Source organism: Colossoma macropomum, unplaced genomic scaffold (genome assembly GCF_904425465.1).
Source record: "Colossoma macropomum unplaced genomic scaffold, Colossoma_macropomum, whole genome shotgun sequence".
In the NCBI taxonomy this organism is placed as follows: domain Eukaryota; kingdom Metazoa; phylum Chordata; class Actinopteri; order Characiformes; family Serrasalmidae; genus Colossoma; species Colossoma macropomum.
In genome coordinates, this window is record NW_023494806.1 from 14,659,451 (window position 1) to 14,673,030 (window position 13,580).

The 13,580-nt window shown below is 39.1% G+C and overlaps 1 protein-coding gene across 1 annotated transcript in view; it reads right to left on the bottom strand.

Annotated features, from left to right (window-relative positions):
* col27a1b (collagen, type XXVII, alpha 1b) overlaps nucleotides 1-13,580 on the bottom strand; it is a 115,349-nt gene that overhangs the window by 32,951 nt on the left and 68,818 nt on the right. Inside the window, exons 13-22 of the mRNA XM_036598416.1 lie at nucleotides 10,589-10,642; nucleotides 8,239-8,283; nucleotides 6,635-6,688; nucleotides 6,035-6,079; nucleotides 4,441-4,494; nucleotides 4,271-4,324; nucleotides 4,090-4,143; nucleotides 2,663-2,716; nucleotides 2,230-2,283; nucleotides 689-733 (exon numbers count right to left, since the gene is read on the bottom strand). Coding sequence (XP_036454309.1) covers nucleotides 689-733; nucleotides 2,230-2,283; nucleotides 2,663-2,716; nucleotides 4,090-4,143; nucleotides 4,271-4,324; nucleotides 4,441-4,494; nucleotides 6,035-6,079; nucleotides 6,635-6,688; nucleotides 8,239-8,283; nucleotides 10,589-10,642 — 513 coding nt within the window. The remainder of the gene's footprint in view (nucleotides 1-688; nucleotides 734-2,229; nucleotides 2,284-2,662; nucleotides 2,717-4,089; nucleotides 4,144-4,270; nucleotides 4,325-4,440; nucleotides 4,495-6,034; nucleotides 6,080-6,634; nucleotides 6,689-8,238; nucleotides 8,284-10,588; nucleotides 10,643-13,580) is intronic.

Here is a 13,580-nt window from a genome sequence, read left to right on the forward strand (position 1 = left end):
TGCATCCTTGACCAACAAAGACATTTTGTTTACTCCAACTTGAAAACTGAGCTTAACAACAGCATAACCACAGCCTCATGTAGTACATCTTTATAGAAAGAAGGCCCACTGTCACAATAGCGATTACTTAACTGATCTGATGTCACATACCCATAATGACAATGCTCCGAGCATTAAAAAACCTTTAACACAATGGGCTGAATTGTTACTTAACTACATGCTGTGCAGAAGATAGCACGCACAATGACTGGGCTTAATTTGGACCATGCAAAAAGAATCTGCACAACAACAGCAAACAACTATCAAACAAAGTGCTGTTTATGTCTTCCTCTTCTGGCCTCTCCTACATTCTACATGTGTTTTCAACTTGTATCATACAGGTATTTTTTCAAGCACCCACATGGAATCAATACATTCTGGAACCATCATTAAAATCCAATACCATGATTCATGTTCATCTATTAGTTAAGCATCATAAACACTGAGATCCAGAAAAATGCATGTGTTACAGAGCAACATGGCAATGAAATGCAACACCAGGATCTAATAACTTGGCTTTGAGTTTTTTCTTCACAAACTTAAACAGCATGAGTGCGCAGTAATGGCAATTTCATGCTACTGCTACACCTTGGATTTATGGTCCTGTTTTGTGGTTAAGGGCCACTAACCGTATCTAGAGTGCACTCACCTCCAGTCCTGGTGACCCAGCTGGTCCAGTTGGCCCTTCGTCACCCTGAAAAACCACAACGGAACCAATCAACTACCTGATTTACTGAAGTCGTAAGTATTAAAGGGGAATTATAACATTTTTTCAACTTAATTCAATCATTTACACGTAAACAAAGTCATTCAGAGTGGTTTGATGTGGAATGTTTTGTCCTTGAGTTACTAACAAAGTCAGAATTGTTCACAGCGGCGGTGATAGGGACCAGAAGCCAAAGGCATTTAATGCCTCTAAAATAGGGGTGCCCAATCCTGGTCCTGCAGATTTACCAGCCTGCAGAGTTTCGTTCCAACCCTACTCTAACATACCTGATCCAGATAATCAAAGTCTTCAGGGGCATCTGAACACTAGAGCCAAGCTAGTTGGATCTGAACTCTCCAGGGTGGTAGATCTCCAGGAGCAGGATTGAGCACCGTAAAAGCTCTAAAAGCTCCCTCACAGAAAGTTATTACATAAAATGGCTATAAATATGCTGCCTGATGCCCAAGCCATTGTTTTATGATGGTTTTGAGGTACGGTTTTAGCCTTAAATGTTCCTTTTATATATATAATATCTTCATGGAAGTGAGGTTCATGCAGGACATGGTAGTTGTTTGGGCAAAACAGTATCCAAATAATAGATTTTTCTCAGATTTACCACAACCTTTATAGATATTACATATGAAAAACATATAGGTATGACCCCTGACTTCTATCACTACAACTGTAAAGAAATATGAATCAGTTTCTCAACAAAGCACTATTTTACATCAAACCACTCTGAATGACTTTGTTTACATCTTAACGATTGAATAATGTAGAATTTCTGAAAAACATCTGTGGAAATCCACTTTTGCCTTAGGCTTTATATTACAGTTATTAATTTTAAAGGAATACTCCAGCATTTTATAAACTTAATGTCAATATTCTTCATTGCAGCATATAATTAGCACAAACAATTTTCTACTGACCTTCTACTGAAAACTCACTGACCTTGTGATGTGTTTCAGTATCTGCCCACTGGCTTGTATTATAAGTGTTTTCTGAGTCAGAAAGTTTTGCTGTTGTACTAAGTATAGAGAAATGTGTCAAAAGTACTGACTGTAGTAACTTTGTGTGCTAGAGAAGCAGCAAACAGATTTAAGGCTGGGAAAAGCTGGAGTATTCCTTTAAGGGTTCTTATACAATAACTACTATGACTTATTCAGGTATAACTACTATGTAAGGTATGCAGTTCCAAGAATGAGGAATGAAAATCTGGAAATGGGTCCTTACAGTTTATGGAGTTAATAACGTGTTAGTTTATGCAAAGACTGAGTTGAATTAAGTCTTTTATCTTAACAATGCATTAGTTAATCATTTCTGACACATGCTTAACCCACCCACAAGTTTCAGAGCACAGGTCCAACTGGTATCAATACTACCAAATTTGGTATAAACACTTGACAAACTTTCCAGTGATATCAGATTAAGAGCGGAACAAAACATCTATGTGCATCTGATTAAATATGTGTTGAAGTTCTAACCTCAAGTCCAGCAGCTCCTCTTGGACCAGGTATACCTCTTGCTCCTGGCTTCCCCTGGAGAATACATTATCCATTTACTATAACTTTTTCTAAAGCATTTCTTACTCTGCACTGCCAGCTATATACAGTTACAATGTGGCAAGTAATAGCAAACCAAGTAATGGGCTGTGCTGACAGCTTTATATGATTCACGTTAGACACAGTTCAACACATCAGAATTACATTTAAGGCATATGTCAGGTACAGACTGCTATTATGCTTTTGTAAAGCCAACAAAGCTTAAAGTATCACACATCTTAATCATCTCCAGCAGGAGCTGGTACATTTTGCATACTTCTACAATTTAGTTACACTAAAGCTCCCAAAATGTGGAAGTTCATAACGTTCCAGAAACGTAACAGGGAGAAATGTTTGTGACGAGAAAGTGACAGACCTTTGGGCCTTCTGGGCCGTTCTGTCCTGGTGGTCCAATATCACCTGGAAAGCCCTAGAAAAGAAAAAAAACAACATGTCAAGAACTTTCATTCACTTCTGTATAAGGTTTTCTGAGTGAGGGAGAGTTAAAATTTTGGTGATGTCATGTATTTTGACATACACTATGTCTAAAAGTTTTCAGACACTTGCTCATTCAGTGATTCTCCTGAAATCAAGTGTATTAATAGGGAGGTGCAGTCGCAGCCTCTACTCTTCTGGGAAGGCTTGACACTAGGTGTTGGAACACTGCTGCGAGGATCTGATTGCATTCAGGCGCAATTGGTGAGCATTGGTGAGATCAGGTACTGATGTTGGATGATTAGTTCTGGATCACAAACACCCCTCCAGCTCATCCAGCTGTGGACTGCTGGCTGCTCCAGAGCATCCTATTCTATCAGAAATGCTTTTCTATGGAGATTATACAAGCTGTGTGTGTGCACCTAAACACACGTATCAGCAATGTGCTCAACTGAAAGTAGATTAATTATCTAATTAGAAGAGATGAGTGGAAATGAGTCTGCCAAGCGCATGTGAGGGGATAAACAAGGAAATAAAATACGTAAGATACGCGACACTGAAGTCAGCCGTGAAACGAGTGCCTTCATGCACTCCAGGCTGATGAAAGTTTACAAGCCAAGGTTGTCGACTCATAAAAGATATGAGATGAAACAATGTATGTGTTGAAGTGCTTTTTGCACGGAAAAAGTAAAATCTCATCTGGTCACATGGGGGCAAATTTTGATGAAAAGTGTTAATGGAATCTGAATCTGGAACACATGTTAATGCAAGGTATAAAAAAGCTTGGATATGAGGAAATACATGTAGATAGAGTACATGGCATTACTTGAATAAGCAGAAAATGCATCCAATGTCTAAAACTGAACTTTGAAAGTGTGGAAAAATATGCCTGAAGATTTATTTGAAAAAATAAAAGGAAGTCTCCAAACATTAATGGAAGCTGTAATAACAGCAAAGGGTGTACAAATTAAATACAGCAAAAATTATATTATATTTAGTTGGGGTTGCTTCTGTATAATTTTCTAGTGAATATATGTTTTCTGCTCTTTCCTGACACTGGAAAAATTAATACCTTCCACTTATTGGCCATTTTTAGCTGGAAGGTAAATAAATGAAAGGGTGGTCATTGACTTTCATTTTTCTGTATATTTACCTTATTTTGGAATTTTGTTGCTAGGACATCATATACATTGAAATATATTACACACACATTTGTGATATGCATTGATGTATATTGCACATATATTTTGAATATTAAATACATGTACATTTATTTATCTTCTGTATGTAGAGTGCATTTCTGAATGTGTATCGTTGCCCTTAGAAAATGTGCGGAACAGAGACAGAATGAATGAATGGTACAGTTACCTCTGGGCCAGGGGGGCCGGGCAAACCGTCTGGGCCATGATCTCCAGGCTTCCCCTGAAAGAAACAAAAAAAAAACCCACCCACAAAAAAAAGGATTTATGTCTGCTTTTCCCTGCCAAGTAGGCCTGTAACAAGCCTAACAGCTAGCTGATGTCTGGCAATGACAAATGGTTCGACTTACCTGTGGCCCCGGCTTCCCTCGGATGCCTGGCATACCTGGTAAACCCTGAATACCCTGAAGAATTCACCTGATTATTAGTACGCCCTCATTTACATGACACAAACATACATATACACACTGTGTTGAGCAGAAAAAAAACACATGTAAACAATGTGGTTAAAGTGAAATACCTTGTCACCTTGGAAACCAGGCTCTCCAGGCTCTCCAGGCAAACCAACTTCACCCTGACAAAACAAAGAGCCTGAAGTCATTTTCAACTCCACTCAATAGTAGGCATTTGGGGCCTATTTAAAATCAATGAACAAATTATGCACAACTATGCTTCACACACCCTGAGGGCCAAAAAGTGATCTATCCCAAAACCACCAAAAATAACACTGCAAAGCTGGGAATGGCCATGCTGAAGTGTCAACAGGACACTGTTATGAAACGTTCTTAAGGGCAGACAGAAATGCTGCCAGCTGGACGTTGCATAGCAATGGTGCAGCAGACACAGTAAACAGCAAGCAGACTGCTGCCATGCTGTCGTCTGTGCCGTTCCACATTGATATTCAAAAAAGCTTCGGGGAGGTGGCCATCATAGCTGTGCTTTCTCAATCAAGCACTCTGTGACAACAAATGTCCCTTTTAATAGCCTGAGCCAGCTCTAAACACGCTCTAAACTGTGTGTAGTGTTCCCCAGTTGTTGGATTGCCACTTTTGGTTACCTAAAGAACATTACAATTGAGTGTTTTTTTTAAACAAAACATCCGTTGAAAGGTTTTTCAAGGACCAAAAGGTGGTTCCTTTATGGTATCATGCCAAAAACAGAATGCTGACAGAGTATTAAGTTGAAATTTTAGGCAACAGTTACTAACATATTGTTACATACCAGCTGCACATTACCTTTTATGCAGAAAAGTCAGAGGGCACCCTTCATTTATTAAATTTAAGCTATTCATTTCAGTCAGCATCAAGAAAATTATACAGGAGCCTCAACAACTAAATATAACACTATTTGTTCAGTATTTCGTGTGTCTACTCTTTGCCTTTATTACAGTTTCCACTTTTTTCAGAAGACTTGCTTTCAGTTTTTCAGAGAAATCTGCAGAGATATTTTCCACATTTCCAAAGTTCAGTCTTAGAGGTTGACTGCATTTTCCGTTTCTAACAATCAAAGTAAACCCAAACACATTAAGTGATGTTGTGGTCTGGACTCTGGGGTGGTCGTTTGATTGTTCTGAAAACACCAGCAACTTTTTTTTGTTTGATTTGCGAACGTTCTTCTCTTTTGTCTTTTCCCTTGTTGTCCTTGCACAGTGGCAGGAGGGACAGAAACACCTGATGATTTGTTTTAAACAAGAGTGGAGCTTGATTTTTTCCTCTCCCTCAAAGATGAAAGCTTTAAGTACTGTTTATCTGATAGTGACAGGTTTGGTGGTCTACCAGTTCTTACATAGTTGTTAGGAGTCCCATTTTCACTAGATCATTTAATCATGTATTAAATTGCAGTTTTAGAAACTCCTATTTTTTCACTTATTTTTCTTTTGATTTTCCTCTTCCTTGTGCAGGTGGATTATTTTATATCTAATCTCCTTAAAAATAAATCAAACGTACTCAATGGCCATTCTGACTGGAAACTATGGGTCATCTCTGAATTTCAGACAGTACTGTACATAAAGAACATTCTTCCTTCTCCTATAAAGAGATACAAGCTGCTGCCACGACCGCACCGATACACTGAATAAAATATGAATATAAGCTAATAAAGTGTATTCAAATCACCTTATCACCTTTCAGTCCTGGCTCTCCTGGATTCCCTGCTACCCCCTGTAAAACATCAAAAGTGACACATGAACACCTCTCGCATCCAGTCAGCTCAGGGCTGCTGATCTTTGAATGCTCTAAATGCTTGTTTGCTGGTTTGGAGACAGAGTTGCTTAGTGAGCAAATGGTGGTCTATGGGAGCAAACAGAATGGGTTCCTAAGTAAACACGACTTTGCATGAAATGTTTAGCCCCCTGCTCCGAATCTGTTGGATGCAGGCTTGATTACACTGATGCTGAAGGTGAAGACTGAGAGAGAGGTGCCCAATGCTAGTCTGAGGTCCAAAAACAATTCCATGATTAGACAGTGCTCTCTTGGAGGTGGATCGCTTTCACCTCAGCAGGAGCCATTTGTGTGCTTGTGTTTGCTCAGGCCTAATGTGAACTGAAAGCAATTCTCAAAGTCAGATATTACTGTACAGAGAAACACAACTGTATTGTTCATACTGTAAAAGCACAAAACAGACATACAGTACATCTGCAATATATTGTACTAATGTGGGGCATATTCACTTCACTGGGTATTCTTTTTTTTAAAGCAGTTAAGATGTTTAGTTACCTTGAGTCCAATAGGTCCTGGAAGACCCATGATCCCAACAGGCCCCATGTCACCCTGCCAACAAACACATACACATCCAAAATATGGCTTCATAAAACTTTCCAGGGAGTTATGCAGATATATAAACATTGTTTCCATGTACAATTCCACTGTAACAATTCTAGATAAATGAGTAATTCCATGATTGGGGGCCATTTAGCCAGTGTAGCTCTTAAAAAATCATGTTTATCATTTTTTCAACACTGAATCTAAGAAAACATGCATTTGCCCTTTTAAAAATGGGTTAAACCATCTTATTTAACCATTGCTGCAGCACTGCCAAATATCTAATTTTCCAAGATTTATTTGCTGATAAATGAGAGTAGCAGTGTTGATTTTTTAAGGATTTGTTTTCTATAATTCAGGTAGCAGCGTTAAACCTATCAGGGTTAGGTTTTTAAGGATTTTTTTCTACAATTTAGGTGATAGTGTTGAACATAACAGGGTTGAGGTTTTTTATCTTCAATTTAGGTAACATAGCTGAACTCTCTAAAGGGACCCTGTCAGTCAATAGCAATATATCACTGAAAATAAAACGAAAAAAATAATCTTCAGGAAATTCAGATGAATTCCTGTGAAACGTGACAGTGGAACTTTCCAGCTAAGTCATAGGGGTGAATGTGTTAAGGTAACAGAGCTGTGTGCATATTGAGGGACATTTTTTATCATCTATCATGGATGACTCATGAAAAAGGATGTTTCAAGCATGGGATGTTAGAAGGATTTACACATGAAGGCACAAAAACATGATTTTTAAAGGACTTTACTGGTTATTTTAACGTAATGTGTAGTTATAGTGGGCTGGTACAGCTAAAAATACTGTTTTGTAAGTGCTGCACAAAGGTTTTATTCATGTTTTAAGCTGAATCTGTTTATCTGAAAAATGACGACAGGTTGTTGTAAGGGACACTTTACCTACATAAATATTTATAAATCCATGACACACAAATGACACCCAGATAGCCTTCGGGAACATGACCAGTCACCTAATGTCATTTTGACACAAGCAATAACATCTGACCTCACAACAGTTTGATTCAATTAGGATTCTTTACAATATGATTCAATGTACCATGAAATCCCAAATTCCACCATACTTCAGTTTAATTCCATTTGATTATTTTGACATGATACAGACTTAAAAATGCACTGAATATACAAGTGTGACTGGAGGAGCTAATGACACAGTAATGTAAAACAGACAATAAAAGCAATACACTTTTTTCTCGGAATGAAAAAGCCAAAGAAGCCTATTTTGGGCAAAAAATTAGCCTCTACACTCTTCAAAATAAAACTTCCAAAAAGGATCCTTTGGAGAGATGCCACAGAAGAACCACTTTTAGTTCCCTAAAGAGTCTTCCCAAACAAAAAAACACAGGTGAAAGGTTATTTTGGGAATAAAAAGTGGTTCTGCTATGTCATCACTCCAAAGAACCCTATTTGGCACCCTTACTTTGAACAGTGTACATTACTGAACATTACTACAATCCATTATAATTGATTCAAACATTAAAAAAAAAAGTTCAGTTCATTTTTACACTAAAACTACAAACAGATATACTCACAATAAGGCCAGGTACTCCAGTAGGACCAGGTGCACCCAGTTCCCCCTAGGAAAGACGAGAATTAGCTTATTAGCTGCTATTGTAAACTCCGGGTCTCTGAAGAGACCACTCAGTTTTCCCGAGGCCGGCCAGAGTTGAGAGGTGGAGAGAAGGGAAAGTAAGTGACTGGGGCTGTGGAGGGGGGCTGTAGTGAAGGTGAAACGAGCTCAGTCTCTGTCCCCTGATAGCAGGCTAATCTGCGGCTTGCATCTCCCCCCGGCGGGGCCGTGACAGAGGCCCACTGTAGAGCACAGAGAGGGGCTTGTTGTGCCTGGGCCTAGGCCTGCTGCTCGCTGCCATGGCCGCTTCCTCCCTCGCCAGCCGCCAGCAGTGCGAAAACATCCCCTGTGTGTTTGCTCACTCTCTTTTTTCCCTTTCTTTTTTATGCAAGCTGAAAGAGGGCAGATAGATGTCGCAGGGCTGGCAGCCCCTTGTCGAGTGAGTTGTGAATGAGGGGGCGAGATTGAGAGGAAAAGAGGAAAGTGGAAATTCTTTTCCTGTGGGAACGGTTAGGGTTACAGGGTGGAAGAGGGGTTCAGAGGGTCAGCCAGTCAGGATATTACTGTAGCACTGCCAATGTGTGTCTTAAAAAAAAATGTGTGTCATAAGCATAATGCATATATAAATATTCATATAATTTAGTAGATCAACTGGAGCTCTATATACTACAGCGAAAGTTGGAGTTCAGTTTTCTGTTTTAAAGTTTTTGGCATTTTCACCCTAATTCTCATTACTGCAATGTGTACACATACATGTTTCTCATTATCGAAATGCATAATTTTTGGCTTATTTTAATTAGAAAAGCATTTTTATTTGAATGCTGGATGTTCTCCTTGTAAACTCTGAGGATGTGAACCAAAACAACAAAATGTTATGCAGCACAAGTAAAAAGAAAAACCCCAATCACTGTCAGTGTGTTGTAGTAATGAGATAAATTTGCAAAACACTATATTTTGCAAAATACACATTTTAATAATTAGCTTTAAAATACTTAGTCTGACATCAGTATACAGATTGTGAAAATAATTACTTGCAGATTTATCTCCAGACTTGGTCACTACAATTGGAATCTGTTATTCAAAATCAATTTAAAATCAATTAAATCATTCAGTTTTACTTTTAGCATCATTGTATATCAATGTTTTAGTATCATTGTACATCCAAAAAAAGACAGAAAGTCTTAGTTTTAGTCATTTTCATTTTTTCAAGCTTGGATTGAAAAAACCTGTCATTTTTGTGAGAATAGCCCATATCTAGGTGTCATGTAGTGTTATGAACACTGCCCTACAGTAAAGTCTTACCATAGTTCCTTTTTTTAACTATGCTTTATGATTTGCCTAATTTTTGCAATTTTTTGCCCTCTAAACAAACATAAAAAATAAAGAAATTGAAGATTTGAATCTCTCAACACAATTGCACAATTTTGTAATTAATTGTGCAATTAAGAAAAAGACAATAACAACTGCAGACCTCTAAGTAGAGTGAAACAAGATGATTGTCTGCAAACTTTCTTGTTTAATCTACTTTTAGATTTTACTAAATTTAATGTATGCTGTCATTACTTCACATATGCTATTGTTAAACTGTAAACAAATTATTTATGGCATATGAATGGAAGAATTTAGGTAATTAGCAGGGACTTTATTTAGAGAATGAATAGATTCTCCAGAGAACTTCTGAAATTCGTAACATGAGCTGTCAAAAACATGGACTGAAACATGTAACTGACGGTAAAGTAGACATGCTGGGTGTAAAAACAGAATACGGGAAAACCATTAGAAGTGAAGAAATATGTCTGATGGCAAACCCAGCTTTCTGCGGCATGCTCCAGCAATGACAGCTGACTTCCTCATTACAAGCGTCTCCAGGTCTACAGTGGCGGACACTGCGGCTGCCGGGCGACCTGCTGGCCGGCGGTGGCAGTCAGTAGCGGTATTTATTGGCCAGTGGTGGTTCTTGTGGCCAAGGCAGCTCGTATAATACGTGGTGCAGGACGGGCAGGAAGAGGGCAGCAGGAGGGCAAAAGGAGTATAAGTAAAGTTCTAGAAGATTTCACTGGTCTTCTGGGCTTGGATTAGGCCTAAGACTGCAAGGTTTTCAGCAGACAATGACACTATTACTTCGAACTAGATTCACAGAGTGCCTATAAAACTAAGCCTTAAAGAATACACCAGAACTTTTCACCCTAATCTATACATCTAAACCTTTATGTTTCCTTCTAAATGGGAAATGTGCCACAGAAAGTTCAGCTCCAACTGTTCCCAGAGCTAAAGATGGCTGCTGGCCACATGGCCGCAGTGTTAATACTCACTGGGTTTCCGTCAGGCCCTGGTGGTCCTCTCTCGCCAAAATCTCCAGGAAAGCCCTAAACACAGACAAGAGAGACCACAGCTTAGCAGAGCCAACCACAGTGCTACTGCATCATATTTGCATCTGAGCACAAATGTGGTAGCACTGACCCCATTCACTGTGTTTCACAAAACATCTAAAATGCTGACAATGTACCATGCAAACACTTCAATCAATAACATTTCTATATTACATGAAAGTATAATACAGGGCGACTTGGGTGACTTCCCAGGGCACCCAATGGCTAAGGGCACCAAAAGAAACAAAAACAAATGTATACAGTAAACTACTGTGCAAAAGCTTTAGGCACCTAAGCACATTATTAAAAACCTTTTCTAGCTTAGCTAAAGAGCTAACATTAGTTAGATATATATGTGATGAATGAACAGAACATGCTCCCAGCATTCTTGAGGCAGCATTCCCAAATTTGCAGGATCCCAGAGCACCACAAAAAAATAGGCTACGCCTCGACTGAGGTTCTTGGCTCGACATTTATTAAGCCTCGTCCTGGACTACACATTCCTTTCGATGGAGAATATCTATTTAGCATGTTGTGTAGTCCAGGACTAGGCCCTGTCTGGGAAAGCAACTTCGTACATTTTTATCTCATACCTTGTTATCATTAATGGATTAATGGACGTGTGTGTGTGATTAGAAGAGTGTTACAGTCACAGAGTTAGTGGGGACAGTACACCATAACTCTCAGGGCCACTAGAAGACCAATATCTGGCCATGGCTAGAACAATATGATATATGAACAAGCCAGCTGTTGGTCTTGCCAACTAGTGGAATAATCACTTGAACTGCATGTGACTGATTATTCTTGAACCTGTGTAGCATGGAAATTATGTTAAAACACATTTTATTAAGTATATGCAGGTTGGAGAGCTACATGCTCAGGGTTGTAAAGCAAAACTGTCCCCAAAGAAAATCTTTCAGATTTAATACTATTTTTCCATAATCAACATTACATATAACAATTCAAGAGACACATGTAAGTCCACTGGTGTTTTTACTTAGTGAATAAAAAGGCTATATTTTCATTGTAGACAAAGTGGCCCCTCTTTCCTATCATCACCACTGTTAAGAAGTGCAGAAGTTTCTCTAGAATGCACCATTTCAACTCAAACCACTTTAACTGACTTTGTTTATATCTCAACTATTGATTTATGCAGTGATTTTGACAGAAAATGGAATAAAATCCAAATAAAATCTACAAAAAAGGGAATCCTCACACAGCACTTCCTATAGGTTAGCACACCACAGAGTGCAAAGAGAAAAGTGAAGCACAAAAAGTCAATGTATAGGCTTTGCTTTTTTTTTTTTAGGCCAAACTGATAATGGGACTCAAGTAGGCAGAGTAATAGAGGTGCTTAAAATGTTGTTATCAGGCACTGATGGGCCTGTAAAGTTGTCAGCATCTCTAACTAATGCACATGCGGAAGTTGTTTCTTTCAGTCACAGTGACTGCAGTGCAGGACAAATTGTCCTTGCCTTTGAAAACAGTTGTAGTAAAAAGTGATGACTGAAATGGCTTCAGCAGAACTCGTGTGCTTTCCAAGGTGTAACCACAGCAGAGGAGAAATACTACATGTTGAACTTTGAACAGTTTTTCAGCAGTGTGAAATGCTCTAAGCCAATATAGCTGCAGTGAGACTACACAAAGCATCACCCTTGGTGAAAGGTGAAGGAAACTAATGCTTTGCAGAAGCTAAAATGAAGTATTATTTCTTTCACAAACTTTTATGTGCTGCTATAAATTGTCAACATTCTGCATGGCAGCCTACTGAAGGCTGTTTAATTAATAACTACAACAGGACTAGGTACTCTGTTTTGAGTTTTTGGTGAAAAACTGAGGCTCATATAAAGTCACGGTAATGAGCGCGATGCTCATTTCTGTCAGCCACACAGGAAATTCCAAGGCTGAGTGTTTCCTTGTGCTGGCAAAAGCCGAGCGCACAAAGGAGAGAGACAGAAACAGTGAGAGAGAGAGAAGGAGAGTGAGGGGGAGACCGCCAGGGATCTGCTGACAGTGCTGTTTCTTTTCTCCTCCGTCTTCTATTTCATTATATAAGTGAACACAGGGCCGTGACGTCGCATGCTGTCGTGCGCTGGACGTGTGCGAGTCCAGCAGCCAAACTCAACACTCAAATCCATGTGGAACACTTTCTGCCTCCATGGACGCAACCCAAATATCTTCCTATGGCAACAGAAATATCCCAGACGTGTTACACGGTGGTGGTAATATATCAGAAGGCATCATAGCCCTGAAGGGAACTGTTTATATGTAACAGGCGACTGTTTGTCTAGCACTGCTTTTGGTCTGAACTGGGCAAAAATTTATATGTAATCATGGAGAAAACAGACCCCTAAAAAAGTAATCAGTTCCTTCCACTGATCTGAAGTAAAACATGCAGTTTCACAGTACGGTAGTCATTGCTCTAAGCCTGAGCGCTGATATGCAGTGGAGGAAGTACTGCTCATCCTCCCATCCTCTGCCAAACGCACAGTGCAACAGATAAGAGAGAGCCGCACAGCAGGACGATAAAGAATAAGGAGGATGTAACAGTGCGCATGACTCACTATGAAGCTATGAGTCAGATTAGACACTGCTGCTTTCTATCTTTCATTCCTCTCCTTCCTTCTTCATTTTTTTCATTCCTTTTCGTTTGTTTCTTCATTAGTTTCCATTTCTTTCTTTCTTTCCTTCTTTCTCTTTTCTTTCTTCCCTTCTTTTCATCATTCTGTGTTGGTCATTTCTTCATTTACTGTGTTGCTTCATTTACTTAATTTCCCTTTTTTCTATTCATTTCTTCCATATTTCCTTCCCTTCTTTTTCCATTCCATTGTTCTTTCTTTCTCCTATTTCCTTCCTTTCCTTTCTTTTTCCTTCCATTACTTTCCGTTCTGTTCCTTCTTTCCGTCATTCTGGGTTGCTTTTTCCTTTACTTCCC